Source organism: Clupea harengus, chromosome 4, assembly GCF_900700415.2.
Source record: "Clupea harengus chromosome 4, Ch_v2.0.2, whole genome shotgun sequence".
NCBI lineage: Eukaryota > Metazoa > Chordata > Actinopteri > Clupeiformes > Clupeidae > Clupea > Clupea harengus.
Window position 1 is genome coordinate 5,563,174 of NC_045155.1, and position 19,970 is coordinate 5,583,143.

A 19,970-nucleotide genomic window follows, 5' to 3' on the forward strand; every position below is an offset into this window, starting at 1 on the left:
CATACCGCCTATGTTCCTTTGCAATTGACTCTCGAAGAACACATTCATTCACCTCCCACACAGTTGTGCAATTATGTTAATTAACGCACACAGGCCAACAGCATTGTTGATAAAAAAAAAAAGCTGTACATTAATTTAGTGTTAGGTTCCTTTTCTGTAATTCTTTGTTTGTTTGTTTCGATTTCAAAATTCACATATGACCGAATGTCCCTGATACATACACTTATCAAGAAGCTTACATTTTAATATGCAATAATGTGTCCACTATATATCTACACAATTTGTTCCAGAGAATGTTTGAGTCGAAAACACATGAGTGTGCCTTGAGTCATCCCTGCGTGTAATGACAGCCCGTCAGCGAAAAGGTACAGCAGGGTGTTTCGCTACCCGAACGAAATTGTGTCACTAGACGAATGTTATTGTGAACAGTCAACATAAGATATGCAGCAATCCGTGTGTGATGCAGGTATGCCGATGTATTTAAACGTTTTGTTCCTAAATTTCTACAAGACCACTTCGTTTGTACAGCTGATGCACGAGAGAGGTTGCTTTTCTGTTCCTAAGGGGCGTGTTCTTGCTATCTTGACTGAAAGCTCCGCTCTCTCTATCCGTAGCCATAGCTAGCTTGCTAAGGCAGTACTGTTACATTTTAGTTAGCAAGTAGCACCAGTTTCACTCTCAGTAACCCCGACAGTTAAACAGTTTAACAGCTGTCAAAATAAACACCTAGGGATTCATGTTCACACAGAAAACGTTTGGTCGAATGCATAATGGAAGATTGAAGTGCAGAGGACGCTTTATCACCAAAAATCGCCGGCTTTTCGGACCGGGCGCAGCAAGATAGCTAGCTCGAAAAAGGCTTTAGCTAGTTAGCTAGCTATAGTTGTGCTTGCTAGGAGTTTACGCCCGGTTGCCGAGCTGTGGTTGACACACAAGGTAAGGGGTATTTTATAAGTTGTAGCTAATCGTTAACTAGTGTGTTGGGAATGACCAAACCTCACCGAGATTGTAATATAGTGCTTTACTGTACGCTTGTCAATGTCAAGTAATGCGCAGTCTGCTAATAAGCCAAGAGCAAACATTTGCCCGGCTAAATAACAGGTTATCCAATGGTGTGCTAGCTTTCTATCGAGAAACTCGTGATGGTTTATGCCTTAGCTGTCGCTAGCAGTAACTTCGCTACACTAGCTAGGTAGCTTCTCAGCAAACAGGCTATGCCACTAAAGTAGGTAGGTGTTCGTGTCATTAGCTGTAGACCTGCCCTTCGTTCGAAAGTCGTTGCAGAATTGAACGAATTGATAAGAATGGCATACAATGTAATGGCTTGCTCAGGAGGAACTCGTGAATGTTGTGGAAATTTCTTAAGTACATGTAAACGATAAAAATGGCTGACACTTCGTTCTAGAATTGAGGGCGCGCAACATAAGCTGCTTCAGAGTCAACACTTGTATTTGCGGTGATTGGTCAGAGTCTGGCTCCATGCTTGTGTGCAGAATGCTGATTGGTTGTCGATGGTGTTAGGTTGGTAAAGTTATGAAGAAATTGGATGTCTAGTTTGAGAGAAATGTGAGCTGTAATTAACAGTTATATGTCATTGGAAAAGTGACTGGAGTAGCGGTACACCGATTCGTTGTTTCACATCGTGCACTATTGTCAAGGATTTGTATCGACTAATGTTCGATTATTGTTATATTAAATTGGAAGTAGGTCCAGGGTTCCTTCCCCCACTGATCTGCCTAGCAGGCTAACGTTAGCCCCGCCTCCAAAATAGCAAAAATAAAAACACACTTTGAGTTTGGCCTTGATCCGAGAAGTGATACACACATTGGGGGAGCCATCAAAGTGCCAGTTCTGTGGGGATTATATTGGAGAGTATGTGCCAGTACCTGTCTTACTACTCTGTATTTAATGTCGGCTATACAGAAAAATAGGCGCCGATTCGTTGATTTAATGCAGATATGCCGCTGTTAGCAAAGCTATCAACCGATTTTAAGATAACTAGCTAGACGCTATCAAGAACAAAGTTGATTTACAGCGAATTGGGATGAAACCTGTGAGTATGTTACACGGCTATGTCACTCTTGAAATACACAACAGATTGTTCTGCGTGTTTAACAAGAGAATAATACTGATTGGCTTGGTAAACTGATGTCAGAAGACTAGGTAGCTGTGTTACGTAGCTAGCTAGCTTTCCAGCATATTCACCACATTCAAAGGTTACATTCCCAACTAACTTTACCTAAGCCTGCTAGCTAAATGCTATGCGATTGGTTGCAGGTTCGATCCATTCTCATCACGTTTGTACTTTTATAGGAGTAATATTTAATAGGACCACAATTTAGTTTTAGTTGGACTTTTCATGGCAGACTACAGAGTTGGCACGGAAGACGTGCATCAATCAAACGTTGGTTATGTGTTGGCTAGCTAATACGTTACTTTAGCACCTGCCTTACATTCTAAATGTGGTCTCAGCAGAGTGACTACACAAATGTCATAGTGAAGGTTAATGTTTTCACCTTAGATGTCTGAGAGAGTTTAAAAGAGATGTGGCGTCTTTTCGAGACTATCACCTAAATGTGGAATATTTGCAGATACCCGGCTGATCCGTGACCGCTTCCGTCTCTTAAACCGAGCGCGCCATAAATTTAAAGGAACAGACTTCTTATTTGTCCGTGATTTAGCGAACACACGTGTGACTGTTATGCGACCAAATAAAAGCAATGTTGAGCCGTAGTATAAAGCCAATTTAGCATTAGATGTCTTCTGGGTGGGATGATATCCGTTAGCAAGGTGGCTCCCATGCATATATATGTTTTGTGTACTTTCTATGTATAGGATATTGTTGTGCCCACAGATGAGTGGATATTTCACATAGTATAATGACATTTAAAAAAAATTACATCATTAGGTGATCTTATATTTGGTTATTATTATTTTGGTTAAAATTATCTCATTTTCACACTGTCTCAGCTTATGTTTGTCCTTGAATGCCTCTGGTGAATGTTGACTGTTATATTTGACAATTAAGGTCTGATGACTTTTTAAGCATGTGGTGAATGACATCCCCTGCTGTTGTCCAGGTGTAGGTCGAGGCACAGACGGGTGTGTGGTCAGGGGCCCATGAGAAAGCCACGCAGGAGGGGAAACCCAGCCGGGGGTTTGGGAGGCAGGCAGCGGGCAGATGCAGCTGTCCGGGGGGGAGGACCAGGGAGCCGAGGGCCGGGGGGGAGGACCAGGGAGCCGCCCCCGTCCCCGTCCCCATACAGTAATCGCAAGGTGTCCCCGGCTCGGGAGACGCTAACCTACGCCCAAGCGCAGAAGATGGTGGAGGTGGACCTGGAGGGCCGTCTTCACCGCATTAGCATCTTCGACCCGCTCCCGGTCATCACAGAAGACGAGATGACGGCTCAGGACATTGCGGAGTGTAACAGCAACAAGGAGAACAGCGAGCAGCCCGCCCCGGTCGCTGTGGCGTGTCCCGGACGCAAGTCCACGGGGAACAAAGGTCGCAGGAAAGATGCCAAGCACTCGCTGTCGTCTTCTGCTGCGTCTCAGAACAACAGTTCTCACACTCAGTCAAACACACAGCCCCACGGCCCCAGCCAACTCCCCGAGCCCATCTTCCGTGTAATGGACACCTTCTCTCCCGTCGAGGCCGACCCGCTGCCCACAGCCTATTACCGCTACATGGAGAAGTCGGTAGAGGACCTGGAAGCGGATGCCGAGTACGACATGGACGAGGAGGACGTGGCGTGGCTGGAGATGGTGAATGACAAGCGCGCCTCGGACAGCCAGGCTTCGGTGTCAGCAGACGTCTTCGAGCTGCTGATGGACCGCCTAGAGAAGGAGTCCTTCCTGGAGTCGCGTAGCCAGGCGCCCTCGCAAAGCGCCATTGACGAGGACGCCTTCTGCTGCGTGTGCTTGGACGACGAGTGCCTGAACAGCAACGTGATCCTCTTCTGCGACATCTGCAACCTGGCCGTGCACCAGGAGTGCTACGGCGTGCCCTACATCCCCGAGGGCCAGTGGCTGTGCCGCTGCTGCCTGCAGTCGCCGTCGCGTCCCGTCGACTGCGTGCTGTGCCCCAACCGCGGAGGCGCCTTTAAGCAGACGAGCGACGGGCGCTGGGCGCACGTAGTCTGCGCCATCTGGATCCCTGAGGTGTGCTTCGCCAACACCGTGTTCCTGGAGCCCGTGGAGGGCGTTGACAACATCCCACCGGCACGTTGGAAGCTCACCTGCTACCTGTGCAAGCAGAAGGGCCGCGGCGCCTCTATCCAGTGCCACAAGGCTAACTGCTACACGGCCTTCCACGTCACCTGCGCACAGCGCGCCGGCCTCTTCATGAAGATCGACCCGGTGCGCGAGACCACCGTCAACGGCACCACCTTCTCCGTCAAGAAGACGGCGTTCTGCGACTCGCACTCGCCCCCGGCGCTCGAGGGCGGGACCTCGGATGACGAGGAGTCGGGGAGGGTGCTGGGGAACCGGGCGAAGCGAGGATGCAGCGCATACACGGAGACGCCCCACCTGAAGAAGCAGAAGAAGGGGGGAAAGAAGGACTCCAAACAGCAGCAGCAGGAGAAGAAGAAAGGGAAGAAGAACCAGGAGGAGGCATCCAAGATGGTGGCTACACCGCTGGTCACTGTGGCCCAGATTCCCAGCCACAGGTCAGCCGCCCAATATTTCCTCATTGTTAGAAGAGTGAAGTGTAAAGAAACCATGCATTATATTCATTTCTACATACTTGTCATAACTTGATTATTGTGCAGTTATAGACATCACTGAGTGACTGACAGGTAGCCTGGCAAGAAAATGCAGCGAGGGATAACACCAGAAGCAGGAGTTATAGTGAGAACGAGAAATAATGTGAGAAATTTGAAGCACTATTGGTTAACAAAAGAAAAGAGACCATAACATTCGTATGCGTTGATTGGACTCAACACTCTTGAGTCCAATTCCCATGAAGCACAGGTACAAGAAAATGTGTAGAATGAACGAAATGTGAAGTGTTGATTGTTTGGTACAGATGAGTGCGTTAAGTGTTGAGTTACATTTGATTAGGCGTTACAGATATAAACATAACGTTTTGATTGACTTTTTTTTTTGACAGATTGAACACAGTATGTAAAGGAATCATCATCCAGAGAAAGAACCAGTTCGTGCAGAGGCTCCACAATTATTGGTTACTGAAACGTCAGTCACGCAATGGGGTGCCGCTGATTCGTCGACTACACTCTAATCTACAGACTCAGAGACATACAGAACAGGTCAGTTGGCTGTTGTGCTGTTTAATATTCTGTCTGTAATGTATTCCGCAAACCAAGACCAAGTTATATTTAGGTATCTCACTGAAGTCTTGAGAAATTATTGACGTGCATTTTTTTATATTCATATGAACAAATTGAGTAAGTCATGGATAGAAATCTTTTTCATTTTTTCCCCCATTGCCTCAAGAGTATAAGCAATATCATGAAGGTCTTTGTTAGTGGTTTATTTGTCAGACCATGAATATGCACTACGTGTGTGTGTGTGTATATTTGTATATATATATGAATGTATTTGTTTGTGTGTTTCAGAAGGAGCCTGATGTGTGTGTGTGTGTGTGTGTGTGTGTGTGTATATAAATAAAAATATATTAATGTATTTGTTTGTTTGTGTGTTTCAGAAGGAGCCTGATGAGAAGGAGAGTGCTGTTCGAGAAGAGAGGAAATATTGGCAGAAACTGAGGCACGACCTGGAGAGGGCCAGATTGCTGGTGGAGCTCATCCGCAAGAGGGAGAAGCTAAAGCGAGAACAGGTATCTCACACACATATACTCGTACACACTAGGGCTGCAACTAACGATTATTTTGGTAATCGATTAATCTATCGACAATTTTTTTCGATTAATCGACTAATCTAATGATTATTTCCCATAGCAAATTAAAATAACGACTCAAAATTTGAATTTCAAATGTATTTGAGTAACAAATGTAATCATCATAATACATACATTAAATAGTAATACAAATTAAAGTGCAAATATGCTTTTAAAAGAGAAAGTGCAAATAAAGTTTTAAAAGTAACTCAAATTAGCAATCAAGCCTCTGCAAGTGCAAAATAACGCAAGAATAACTGGGCTGCAAGTGACATTCAAATTAAATTCATGAAATATATTTTTTTCTACAATCTTTTGTTTGAAGAATGTGGAGGAGGTTAACTATTCAGAACAAACGAAAATACAGGCTACTCTGATAATTCACTGATTTACTACATTGCACTTAACATAACTGAAATAGTGTTAGCAAGCATCCTCCATAAGACGTTCTGTTTTCCAACATGTAAGCTTAAACCTTACTATAAGTTATAGATATATCATATATGTCTATGATAATTGCTGCTAGACACTCACTGTTCTTGTGCTCCCACAGCTCATTCTCTTTGAAATACTGGAATAGTGCTTCTTTAACTACTAATAATTGACCATAATTGAGAAAAATGACAACTTTTCTGTTAGCCATATCTCATATGCAGCAGCTACTAAAGCTAGCTTTGTTTATTGTTTCCATGGTAACATGAGCCGTCTCAGAATAATTCGCTTTTCAGTCGGCCATTTCTGATATGCAGCACATGAAGGTACGAGAACTGAGGGCAAAGAAAACGGTGCATGATTTGTATGCAAGGCTATTTGCAGATTCTGTTCCATTTTTCTCAAGGATGGTCAATTATTATTAGTTAAAGATGCACTATTTCGCACTTCCTATAGTGCATTGCAATGCCGAATGAAAATTACCGGTAGCTCTGCTAGCGTCTGCCAAAAAAAAAATGGCATATATTTTTTTTTATATATATATTTTATGACGCGTCGACAATTTTTCACAATCGACGTCGTCGATTTCGTCGACTAATCGTTGCAGCTCTAGTACACACACACACACACTGAAGAGAGCTTGTAAACAATAGCGTTTCACCACCTTTTATTGCATACACATCCATCAACGTATCTCTGAAAGGCTGATTGCCAGATTGTGCTGTGGTAATAGAAATCCTGAAAGTACAGCTCTTTTTTGCTGAGGGTAATGTCCCACTCACACCCCCCCCCACAGAAATTGTGAAGAACATTTATACCTCCAAGAGCTATTTTCTTTCTTTTGAAATTGATGTCAGTTTGCACCAAACCTTGTGGGATTGGCCGTTGTTTGGTGGTTTGACCTTTGTGACCTTCCCCCCCCCCCCAAAGGTTAAAGTGCATCAGGCTGCCTTGGAGCTGCAGCTGACCCCGTCTCTGGTGCTGCTGCGCTCCACGCTGGAACAGCTGCAGGAGAAGGACACGGGCAGCATTTTTGCAGAGCCCGTCAGTCTCAAGGAGGTCAGCGAGGCTGGGACTGCTGTTTGTTTACGTGTTGTTTATCTGTTTTTCTGTTTGGCTGCATTCTGTGCAGTGAGGTGAAGGGTTATCGCACCACTGGAATGTTTGTCAAAACAGTTTGCCTTATTTACCTGTAAACATCTTGTCTGTATGTGTTTTCTTTGAAGGCCGTTGAAATGTTGTAATTGAACAAAAGCTAGCTGTAATCAATATTTATTAGTCTGATGGAGTAGACCCGTCTCTTGGAAAATGTTGCTTATTTTATAATTTTGTCTCAGGTCCCTGACTACCTGGAGTTTATCTCTCATCCAATGGACTTCTCCATGATGCACTCCAAAGTAGAGGGCCACAAATACCACACCATCGCCGACATGGAGGCTGACTTCAACCTGATGATCTCCAACTGTCTCGCTTACAACAACAAGGACACCATATTCAACCGGGCCGCAGTGCGCCTCCGAGACCTAGGGGGCGCCATCCTGCGCCAGGCCCAAAGGCAGGCCCAGAATGCCGGTCTGGACCCAGACACGGGTATGCACCTGCAGGAGTCTCCGCAGAAGACCGACTACTACCGCTGCACCTGGGAGGATGGTGAGTGCCCCCTGCAGAGATGGGGAAACGAATCCGCTCTCAGTAAAGAGAGCCATTTCAGCAGTGTTGCTTCGGTGAAAGGTGTGAATTCTCAGTGAGACAATGTCAGATTTGCGAAAAATGGGGACGTTTTGGTGCCAGTGGTCTGATACAGTGAACTTGAATGTGGTGTTTAGAGTTATAGTCAGTTCCACGGGAGCATACAGATAACATAATGTGTGTGTGTGTGTGTGTGTGTGTTGCGGTTTAAATGTACACATGTGCATTCTTTAATACTATATTAAGGTTATAATGGCAGCCTTAATACAATAATGACTTTGGGTGTCGGTGGTCTCCACTGTTCTGTGTACAGTCCTGTGCATGCATATTTGTGCTCAAGCTGTAACAATGCTTTGATTGATGGATAAGTTGATTTATAAGACTGATATTTTTACTCTGGTAGTCCAAGTAGCATGGTCTGACCAGTAGAACGTCACAGATTTCAATACCCAGACTTGAACACTGGGGGGGGGGGCAGTTTTCAGTTGAAACTCTCTGAAAGGCAGTGGGCGGTTGATTATTAGACGGCATGCCTGCATGTGATTGAGCTTTTCGCTTCTTTGTTCTTTTGATGTGCACAGTGGCAAGGTACTACACCATAGGGGTTTCTTTTGTGTTTTCTATTTTCATTGTGTGCTACTGTTTTTTTTTTTTTTTTTTTTCACATCTGTGTGTCCTCGGCTCTGCAGTGGACTCTATGCTGGAGCCGGAGAACCGCGTGCACATGTCTGCTGAGGAGCAGCTGCGCGAGCTCCTGGACAAGCTGGACACGGTGTCGTCCATGCGCTCGAGCGGAGCGCGCACACGCCGCGTCCGCCTGCTGCGCCGGGAGATCCACAACGTGCGCTTCAGGCAGGGCCAGCCCTCCGCACGCCACACCCACAACGGGGAGATCAAAGAGGAGGAGGAGGAGGATGAAGAGCTGGACGAGGAGGAGGAGGAGAGGGAGAAGGAGGGCGATCAGACGCTGTCAGGATCAGATAAAGGTGAGAGCTTTGGCTCCCGTTAAGTGTGGTGATGCTCCTCTTTGATTGGAGTGCAATGGATCAGAAAGTAGCAAGATAGTCAAGTCTCCCAAAGCCCCTCTTGGTTAAGGCAGTATCGCAGAAAATCACACTTCCAGTGAACTGTATTAGGTGTGAAAGCAGAAGTAAGTAAAGAGGTCAAAAAGATAGTTTGCAACAGCTTTGTGGGCTCAGATATAATTTTTTGTTTGCACAGAAAGACTTTGTATGTATAGGATATTGTGCAATGGTTGTGTTTAAATGTTTTAAGTGGTAACCAGCTGTCTGACTGAACTTGCTTTGGTTGCAGAGGTTGGTTTGTAATACGATACTGTGTAATATATAGAGTATATGGAGTATACAAAGGTAGAATTTCACACCATGGAATTTCTCCATTTTTACCTCTATCAGAGGATTCCAAGTCCACGCCCCCTCCAACCCTGGAGCCCTCGGGATTGGTCCATTCCCCCCCGCGGGATGACGCCCCTCAGGACCCGCCCACCTTGCGGCCAATGACGACAGAGCCCAGGACCCCAAGCCATCCAATCAAACGCCTGAAGCTGAACAGTGAGAGCTCAGACACGCCAGTGACACCCCCAGTGATCACTAAGAACTGCACCAAAGAGGAGGAGTCTCCCCAGGCCACGCCCCCACCGCAGAACGCAGGTCCTGGGTTGGTCAACGGGGTCTCCTCCCCTGAGACGCCCACGCCCCCCCGGGTGACGCTAGGGGTGGGCCGTCGAACTTCTGTCCTTTTCAAAAAGGCCAAAAACGGAGCCAAGCTGCAGAAAGATAAGGAAAGGGAGAAGGAGAAGGAGAAGGAGAAAGAGAAAGACAATCAGCTGCAAAACGGAGGAGCGGACTCGATCAACCCCCCAAATTGCCTTCCGACCTCCCCAGTAGTGAACTCAACCCCCGCACCTCCAACCCAAACCCCTACTGCCCCCCCTCCCCCGCCCTCACCTCAGAAGCAGCGGCCTCCAAGCCGAGGCAGCAGCCCAGAACGCCACCGAGAGACGTCGCCTCACCGCACGCCGGAGGCAGGTCAGTGCTCAGTCCTCACACTCACCACTCACTGACACACACACCGCTCACAGACACACCCACACTCTCTCACATACATGCTTGCTCTCACTCTCTCTGTCTCTCTCTCTCTCTCCTTTCACTGTCCCTCTCCTTTCCTCTCCTTTCCTCTCCTCGCTCTAAGTTTCTCTGTCCATTCTGTGGAGGGCCTGTATAAGCAATTTGTTACCTGCTGTAATGCCTGTGAAACCCAGAGTGGTAGTTTTAGTTGAAAGTGTAAAACTGTGCTTTAACATTGACAAATTCCTCCTCAGGTCTCACAAATGGTTTCAAAAAGCACAAAGATGGTGGCTCTGATTCTGAATGCAGCTCATCTCCAACGTTACCCAGGGAAATGTAAGCACTCCTCATCTTCAGCGTGCATATTTATTTTTAGTTACACAGATATGACAGTTCAGTCCCTCCATGAATTTTATGTGAATTTATAAAAAAAAAAGATTGCTAAATCCTAGAGGGGCCGACAGTCAGAATCGGCACGTTGTTTTTAATTTTTATGTTTAACTATAAGTTTGCGAGTTTGTGTACGGAGAACATGACACACTATATTTTGGATCCGAGATGGACTAACTGATTTAGTTCTGATTCGGTTCATAGAGCATCACCCCTAAGAAGAGTCGTGGAAAGCCGGCTCTGTCCAAAGTGCCCTTCCTGGAGACGGTTAACGGAGACGCCGACTACACTGGAGCAGGTCAGAGGAAGGCTTCCCAGAAAGGGGCACATGTCATTTAGAACTGTTTACAAACGCACTTTATTTTTCATTTGCGTTTGTTCTGTGCTCATCAATGAGGAGCTAATCCAGCTAGCACTGATAATGACACTTGTACACTAGTTAAACACATGCCTAGCCTGTAACCCTTTTTTAATGTTCATTTTATTCATTAATTAAGGGAATTTGTACATGAGAACATGCTCAAGTAGACACTCAAAATCTGTTTCAACACGAGGCCCTGAAACACTGGTGTCTTGTCTTTCCAGGTGGCGATGTGCTTGCCTGTGAAAACGGTGCTGAGCTTGAACCTCTGGATCTGGTGTGGGCAAAGTGTCGCGGCTACCCCTCTTACCCTGCACTGGTGAGCGCCTGTTAAACTCTTACACCTCACACGGTAGAATCTGGATTGTGCAGTCAAGCTGGTTTTCATACTGTAACTATACGTTTACTGTCCATGTGTGCTGCTGCCTTGAAAACAAGACCTAAACCCCACTTCCAATTAAATACTAGCCTAGACTAACAATACTTTTTGAAGTTTCAATTTGCTCGTGGTTGTCCAACATCTCGGCGACACCATCAGACACAAATCTTTGACTCATCAAATCCACACAGACTGCTGACTCATTCTGTTGAGTCCCTCTGCAGATCATAGACCCGGAGATGCCTCAGGAGGGCCTGCTGCATAACGGGGTGCCCATCCCTGTACCCCCTCTGGAGGTGCTCCGGCTGGGCGATGCCAGGCAAGAGGAGGCCGGGGAGAGGCTCTACCTTGTGCTCTTCTTCGACAATAAGAGGACCTGGTAAGAAAAAGGAAGGGGGGTTGGGGGGGGGGGGTGCAAAGCTCTTTTTCTATGCTGAGTTCCTCGATTTACTGAGGAGGGAGAATCTGGGGTCCCTAATTGCAACAAGAACCGCTGGCTTTGCGCATCAGCAGCCACGCAGTGAGAATAGGCGGGGATACCTACAGTATATTGGCTCATTTCACTCACACAAAGCAGGGCGCAATCAAGCATAAATGGGTTGAGTAATTAGCGGATGTTGCAGTGAAGTCATTCTTTATCAGCCAGCCACATTATTAATGTTCTCACAGAGCTCAGTAATTGTTCTACAATAGAGCAAACAACACATTTTCCGGTCGTGAATGGAGCGGTTTACACCAGAGGTTCTTGAGCGGGAAGGTCTGCCCGACATGAAATCATTTAGAAGTTTCAAGGAAAAGGGTGTTGCTTTGAAGGAGCTCATTTATACATGGAACTCCCACGTCTGTGCACGGACACACCCCAGTTTGCACTTAGGATGTTGCTCGTATTAGGAAATTTGCAAAATGATTTTTGCCAAATTATTACATTAGCTTTAGGTCATGTGCCGCGGAGTGTTGCCAGCCGTGTTCCCCATCAAGGAAATTAGGGGCCCTTTGCCACCAAACACATTTGGTCTGTTTGACTGATTTACTAGTAGAGGAAGGAGAGTTGGTCTGTTTTACTGATTTACTAGTAGAGGAAGGAGAGTTGGTCTGTTTGACTGATTTACTAGTAGAGGAAGGAGAGTTGGTCTGTTTGACTGATTTACTAGTAGAGGAAGGAGAGTTGGTCTGTTTGACTGATTTACTAGTAGAGGAAGGAGAGTTGGTCTGTTTTACTGATTTACTAGTAGAGGAAGGAAAGTTTTTTGGCTTCTGTGTGCAGAATATGGGCCCTGTCACTACAAAAACAGTCCATTGTCACTAAAGTAAATTCCAAGATTTGAAAAAGAGTTAGTCTAAAAATGACACACATACTATTTTGCCTTAAATACATAAAAAAATGCTGATGGAAGCTTTTCTAGGGCTATACAAAATGCAAACAAATTACGCTTACGGGACCTAAATTCTTCCCAGGGAGCAGGAACGTTTGTGAACGTTTAGGAAATGTTATAACATTTTCAGCACTTATACCATCTCACTAGTTCTTTCAGCATGCCTCAGCAACACGTTTATTGGTCATTCGTTGTTAGCTATCAGTTTATTGGTCGTTCGTTGTTAGCTATAGTTTATTTCGGTAGCATATTCATCGCGTTTATGGAGCAGAATCCTCCTTAGGAATACACCACTGAAATCACACGGAGCAGAGCTTTGTATCCATACAAAGCAAAGTCCCTGAATAGGTTACGTAGGACTACAAAGGATAAAATGAGTCTGAAACTTTTAATAACCTTAAAATAAATTTTTCTAAACATTAACCACTGGAAATCAAATCGTTGTTTATGTGGTTGTCTTTTGTCTTTGTACAAAGTTTCATTGCAATTGGATGACCGGATGTATCGGTTGCTATGTATTCATTTCAATTTAGGTTCACGGTTAATTCCATTGCATTTGTGTGTACTGCCTGTATAGATCCCCAAATAAGGTTATGATGATATTTGATGTTGCCGTGTTCTCCTTAAGTTTGGTTTGTTCTGTTCTTTGTGTGCCTTTTATGTTTCATATTTTACTTTGAGGTCCTGGACCAAAACTGACTCCCATGTCACATTCTGTCTGAGAGGTTTTTCTTTTTGGTCATGCTAGAACCTCATCCTCCTCCCCCCTGTGCTCTTGCAGGCAGTGGTTGCCAAGGGATAAGTTGATCCCGCTGGGCATAGATGACACGGCAGACAAGCTGCGCATGATTGAAGGCCGGAAGACCAGCATCAGGAAGTCCGTTCAGGTGGCCTACGACCGCGCCGTGATGCACCAGAGCCGCGTGCGTGGCGACCACGGCTTCGTTGCCTCCAATTACCTCTAGAACCGAGAGGAGAGCCTGGAAGAACACAAGAGAACCTGACGAGCCCAGAGCAGAGCCATAGCTGTTGCCATCAATTCCTGCCCACAGTGTTTTAAAAAAAAAAAAAGAAAGAAAGAAAAAAAAAAAAGAATCAGATGTTGCCAACATGCCTTTACAGCGTCCCCTGTTCAGTTTGTATCTGGACTGGCAGGGACTGAATGTGGTTGTGAGGGATTGTCCACTTCGCTGGGTATGATGGTTGGACAGTACCGTGGGGAAGGGGAGGTTTTTTTTTTTTTATGGATGGTGGGGTGTTATTTTATTTGACGTTTTCTTCAGCATTCATTCACGTCTGTGGGGTGTGAGTTGATCACATCTGAAGATTGGGCAGTAGCCGTTATTTTGTTTGTCACAGATACCCCCCCGTTTTTAAAAGTACAGATGATAAAGAGTCTCGCGAGCATCGAAAGGATCACTGCCATTTTTCTTACTCTAGCTTTTTACTTTCTGACGTTTTACAAAAACCACTTTGTATATTGTAAAGACACTCATGTATATACGTCTGTTTATACCATATGAGATCTAATTTAATTTTGCGCTCATTTTGCAAATTGATTCAATCACCTGGCGGTATGAAGAAATGAGAAATGTGTACATATGTGTAAAAAATCAAATTAACTGACTTGCTACAATGTGTATTTTAGCTTGTGTCCGTCAGTTTGTGTGTGCATATGCACATTAATACATATACACTTGGTATGTGTACCTGCACCAGCGCGCACACACAGTCAGTGGCAAAATATATATTCTCATTTTTTTTGATACACAGAAATGTAATTTATTTATGGACCATTTACAGAAAGAATAGAGAAATAAAATTATATATTGGTTGAAAATTTCAAATGAATGAAATTGTTATTTAAGATAAACTATTGAATAGGGTTATAAAGACAAACAACCAAGGTGAGATTGTGACTATGAGGTAGCGAGGTTAAGATTTTTAAGAGTAGTATATGGTAGGGTCTCCAAATGTCATTTTTTTCACATCCCGATATAAAGTATCCTCTCCACCCAGAAGCACAGATATCTGTATTTATTGTAGAAAGTTCCCTGAGCTCTAGATCCTGTTTATAAAATGGAGCTCCAGAGCGATTTTAAGCTTGTACAAACTGCAGATTTTACCTACTTGCCAAATAACCGGTCAAACAGTATTTTCTCATGTTGAGGGAAATAAATGTCATATTGAAAACTTTATGTCTTTGTCTTCCTATGCTGGTTCAGATTTGAACATTTCTTCAGTTCTGTGTTCATTTTCAGTTTCATCAGGACATTTTGAAAGGGAAATGGTGTCTCCATCATCTCTTAATTAGACTGCTACATGGATCTCATCACATTCTCCAATAGACTACTCATTCACCTAGTTACCTCCTTGCGCACGCTTGACTTTTACTTGCAGCAGTATTCAAATAGTCGAATGAGAGTGCTAGAGGATTTTAAGACCAAGTAACATCGTTTGGCCTCTTTTGTAATTTAACCTTGTCAAGCAAGATGTTAAAAAAAACCATGATCCTGTATGTGGCTCTTGAGTCCACTGATAACTGAAATGAACAAAGCCTTCACATTAAGTTTGTTTATAACAACATCTGCTCGATACAAAAATGTTGCATTGAACAGTGGGAGACCTCATGAATGTGCTTGTCTGTGTAGGTGTTTCACAGTGAAGGCATTTTTGCAACATTGAGCTGCATGAGAACATCCTTGAACAAGTTAACCTCAACCTCTTCGTAAATAATGAGTAATTGCATTGGATCTAGATAGTAACTGGCTGTCAATCGATTCAACTATGAAGTCCTTTCATGTGACAGATGCAGAAGTGCATGAAGTTTTAAATGAATAAGATGATTGTTAAAAATAAGTTTTTATTTTTTGAGTCACATACTCATCACAATAAAAAACATGCCTGCTAAACTGACTTTAAAGATACTTTATATTATACTTAAAGTATGTTTTGACTGGAATTTTCTATGTACAGTACACACAGAACCTATAGGCTCATTTGAAAAATCTTTCTGGCAGATCTCTTTCTGTGTTAGTCTCACTCCTTTCCAAACTTCCTCATTCTCTCTCTCTCTCTCTCTCTCTCTCTCTCTCTCTCTCTCTCTCTCTCTTTCTGTCTGTCTATCTCTCCCTCGCACTCATGGTTACATGTGCCAGGTTTGCTGAGGCAGCACGGTGATGTGGTTGTGGCAGACCGTCCGTAACTCCGTCAGCCTTCCCAGCAACCTGGCAAAGCGCCGGAGGTCGCGACCCGGGCTCTGGTTGGAGCAGAGTCGAGACAGCAGGTCAAGAACGTGTTCCTGGAGGCTTTCCACTCGATCCACCGCTCGCAGCAGAGGCCTGTCTGCTCCCACAGCCCACAGAGAGAAAAGACAAGACGGCATGAGGACTCCCATTGTGAGCCAAGCTAGGAAATGGCCTTGTTGCAGAGATGTGCTGAAACACTGATAGCTGAGATATGTGAAACTTAGTGTGCAGTCATGGAACACTTTGGCATGAAGTTGGAATTTGTAGCAAACTACAGTTCCATACAAGTTGTTCACATCACGTGCCACTGGATGTCAGATATGCAAAATGTCTCTGAGTTAACAGTTATATGTACAGGCTATAATACAGCACAATACAAGTACTCTTGTAAAGGGATTTACATTGAACAGAATCAAGGCAATCAGATTGCAGTTTAATGTCAGTTTTTGAAAATCAATCTGAAGCATGGAGAAATATGACAACAGATTGCAAACATTGAGTGATTACTAGTTAAAAATAAAGCGTGTGAAACCGTTATGTGCACAACAGTTGAAAGGCTTTGAACATTTGTCAACCATGCATGAGAAGGAAGAGCAGCCATCCCCACACTACACGCCTGTAGGTAATAACTGTGCACTCTGACCACATCACTAAGAAGCCAGGTGCAGTAGATATGTGGTGTACAGATGCTGCTCGTAGCAGGGTGCGGTTGGTTACTCCCCTGCTAGCACACAAACGTGTTGCAAAGTAGTTAAACACGTGCTGCTTGATGTCAATGCATAGAACTGCCCTATATTCATTAGAACCATAGAGTAAGGGTTGCAGAAAGCTGCTCACCTGAACACAGAATTGATGTAGCCGTGAGAAGTGCATACTCAGCCTCTGTCACTCCTAAAGATGCCATGCTATGGAAGAAGTTCAGAACTGGAGCAAGCAGGTCCTCACTCGCCTCTAATGTACAGACAAATAAACAAACAGTAAGTACAGATTTATGTGATAACAGATCGGCATGGTCACAAATGCCTTGTTATCTTGATGGGGTATTGTGAACTCATTGTTCTCAGAAATGTCTTATTAACAATTACCAATAAGATACAATACAATGACATTTACCTTATTATACATTTAATGTCACTGTATGTGTATCTTATTGTAGATGGTCTCCACAAAACTCTCACCTGCACTGTGGTCCAAAGGCATTGGGTTATAAAGAGTTGTCTTACCTGAAACAGCCACACTGCTGCCTCTGTCCTTTGGATCTATGGCTTTCATCCAACCATGGTTTGAGATGCTGATGTTCACGGGGTAAAGTGCTGTAAGGAGAAGTTAGGAGAAGTTCTGATGCCTGTGCATTTTGTCCGAGAGTAAGCCTTACTTATACATGTGTCGACGTGCGTCACTAATAGTGCATATATTTTCATACATTTCACGAGAAGTCAACATTTGCAGTCCACTGGGGGCAGCATGACAGGCCGTTGTTCAAAGAAACAACCGCAAACCCCCTGTAGCCACTCAGAAGACTGGTCATGTGGTAACAAATTATTTTGATTTGATACAAAAAGGTATTTCAACAGGATAAAATGAGACTTTAAGTGAAGCAATAGTTTCACTTAGATACTTTCAAAGTAAAAAAAAAAGTAAAAGCCACAAGCTTTTAACACGCTGCCTATTTTTGTGGAAGACACTCCAGTGCTCCAAAGGTTCGTAATGTCTTTCAGATTATATTTAAAGTGGCATTATGTAGGAATTGTACTTCAGTGATAGGGTTAAGATTAGCAGTTTTACCTTAAAATAACAGCTTAAAAAAAATTGGGGCGCTACAATGACGTTTAATATGGAGAATTGCCTCCGTGCCATTGCCATACCAGGGTCTGTAGGCATATTACTGGGTTATGTAGGTTTGCCTGAAGCCGCCCGGTTACTACTGTCTGCCGAACTAGTAAGTAGCTTATTTGCAGTCTTGCTTTGTCTTGTGTTGCACTTGCTTGATGTTTGACTGTGTTAGGAAAGTTGTTGACTCGCTAGTTTGTCATAGTGTCAAAGTAAGCACATTTCAAGAGGTTTCACCGCTAGCATCTCGTTAGCGATTAGCAATTCCTACATAATGCCACTTTAATATAATATAATAATATGTCTTTGCTAATATTCCTGCCAGCACAAACCTCCAGCCTGACCCTGGTCATGGATTCCACTCAAGGGGACCACAAGTAGGGACAGAACAAAGGTCCTTATTTTGCTGAATAAAACCAACATTCCCATCCAATGCAATATAGATATATGGAACTACAATCTACCCGCATTACACGCCGATGGGCTCTCTGTGAACTGCTGTGCAGAGAGCAGGAACATGATCTCAACAGAGGCACTGGAGAGAAGTGTGTTCTGGTCTGTGCAGTCCAGGTACTCGAACCCTGCACATACAACATAAAACACGCATACGTACACGTTACAGACAAGCAAAGAAGTAACACGTATGTTGACACCTCTCTTGTCGTTAGCAAAATGGCTCCTTATTCAGCGCCACGTCTGCTGGTGAGATTACAAGAGGCATGATCACCACCGGCGGTTCTTCTCTTACCAGGCACACTCTTGAGGAACTGTAGCAGCCTCTGACACTGGGATGAGGTCAGATCACTCATTTTGTCCCCGTGCCCCACACTCAACCACTCGGACACCTACAGAAATGGATATTTATCTGTGCTGCTTTAAAAATGTGAGACCAAAATGGAATGATGATTATTTTATAAATATGATAAGAATGGCGAAAGTTGATCACCTACCCTATATTGTACGTTATCCTGTGTCCTGTATCGACGATGGGACTCCACAATTCTGTCTAGTATACACTTCTGGTCTCTCGATATCCCAGAGGGCACCTACAGAAATGAATACTCTATTTTAATCATCACTGATAAACACACTAGACAACATCAAACAGATACTCACAATGGACATGTGTCATACATGGTGAGTACCAGTACAAAAACTCCATGTAGCTTCTGGAGAATGCTCTACTTGATAAAATAATGATAATGGTGTGTGTCAGATTAAATCATATGGCCTAACAGTCTTGCAGCCATTTTCTATTGAGAGAACCCTGTGCTAAACCCTCTGATTAAAGTATTTCAGGTGCACACAGACAGATGGAGTAAAGGCTGAACTTGAGAACACAGTAGAAATGGGAAATGAGGAGAGGTGATGAGGAACAGCATATACAGAACTAAACTACAGCACACAATGAATTCAACAACACACTACAATGCTCACCTGAGCCCCAGGCACAGGCTGAATAGAATGGAGACTGCCAGCACAAACACACAAACACACACACAAATACCCACACATATACACACAAATACAAGCACACACACACACACACACACACACACACACACACACACAAATACACACATCCGTGTGGATGTGTGTGTGTGCTTGTGTGTGTGCTTGTCTCACATCAGAGGAAGAGCCTGTGGCTGTACCCGTGCTGCTAGTCTGCTGGTGGAGCTGACCCCGCGGCTCTCTGAGCTGTCGTCCTCCTCTGCGGTGAGGCTGGAGGTCAGGCCTCCCCTGTGTTTGCTGCCCTTCCTCAGCCTCTTCGACTGGCACTGCACCTCCGTCAGCAGACCTGGGGAGGAGGCACAGACGGTGGTCAACAGCAGTGCTCTCTCTGTGTGTATTCTCATTGGGCTTTAGTGAGGGGTATATAAACATGCAGAATGTCTTTCTACAACTAGCATTCACACGTACATTGTTTCGGTCTTTCAGTGTTCAGTGAGCTGACGTCCAGTTGCAGTGATTTGTTGAAAACATGAACTCTTGAGACCTTTATTGAAAACATGATTCAGTAACACACATTTATTCCACCTCATGGAATTGTGCATTCTTGGACCAGGTTGCATCTTTTGAACAAGAAGGTAGGCTACATGTGTCTTGCTTTTACCTTCTTGTTCAAAAATGGGGAGAATGGTGGAACTCAATAAACATGGGTCTCTTTGGAGGTGCAACTTTCATGTGCATCAAAATGAGTTGATAAGTAGACTCCTCAAGTAGGGTCCTCACAATCTGCAATCTCCAATTTAGTGCTATTCTCCTGGGCATAGGCAATGACTAAAATTAGCGGACTCTGAATAGGACGCTGATGATGGAGG

General features: G+C 44.3%; 2 protein-coding genes across 3 annotated transcripts in view; one reads left to right on the forward strand and one right to left on the reverse strand.

The window, feature by feature from the left end:
- Nucleotides 1-472: 472 nt before the first annotated feature.
- On the forward strand, nucleotides 473-14,767 carry brpf3b (bromodomain and PHD finger containing, 3b). Its single transcript, XM_031565883.2, is given in 14 exon segments — nucleotides 473-2,053; nucleotides 3,081-4,670; nucleotides 5,114-5,270; nucleotides 5,669-5,800; nucleotides 7,223-7,351; nucleotides 7,630-7,942; nucleotides 8,671-8,967; nucleotides 9,397-10,029; nucleotides 10,323-10,404; nucleotides 10,663-10,674; nucleotides 10,677-10,756; nucleotides 11,044-11,138; nucleotides 11,423-11,577; nucleotides 13,353-14,767. Coding segments are annotated over 13 exon segments (3,819 nt in total). The 5' UTR covers nucleotides 473-2,053; nucleotides 3,081-3,120; the 3' UTR covers nucleotides 13,537-14,767.
- A 650-nt stretch (nucleotides 14,768-15,417) lies between these two features.
- nr1h5 (nuclear receptor subfamily 1, group H, member 5) overlaps nucleotides 15,418-19,970 on the reverse strand; it is an 11,943-nt gene continuing 7,390 nt past the window's right edge. Inside the window, exons 5-12 of one of the 2 annotated variants that reach the window (XM_042707602.1) lie at nucleotides 19,302-19,447; nucleotides 18,600-18,695; nucleotides 18,398-18,494; nucleotides 18,114-18,230; nucleotides 17,043-17,132; nucleotides 16,657-16,770; nucleotides 15,692-15,916; nucleotides 15,418-15,653 (exon numbers count right to left, since the gene is read on the reverse strand). In XM_042707602.1, coding sequence (XP_042563536.1) covers nucleotides 15,717-15,916; nucleotides 16,657-16,770; nucleotides 17,043-17,132; nucleotides 18,114-18,230; nucleotides 18,398-18,494; nucleotides 18,600-18,695; nucleotides 19,302-19,447 — 860 coding nt within the window. In that variant the 3' untranslated portion in view covers nucleotides 15,418-15,653; nucleotides 15,692-15,716. Of the gene's footprint in view, nucleotides 15,917-16,656; nucleotides 16,771-17,042; nucleotides 17,133-18,113; nucleotides 18,231-18,397; nucleotides 18,495-18,599; nucleotides 18,696-19,301; nucleotides 19,448-19,970 lie in introns of both variants that reach the window. The other variant, XM_012815688.3, reaches the window with a different exon arrangement.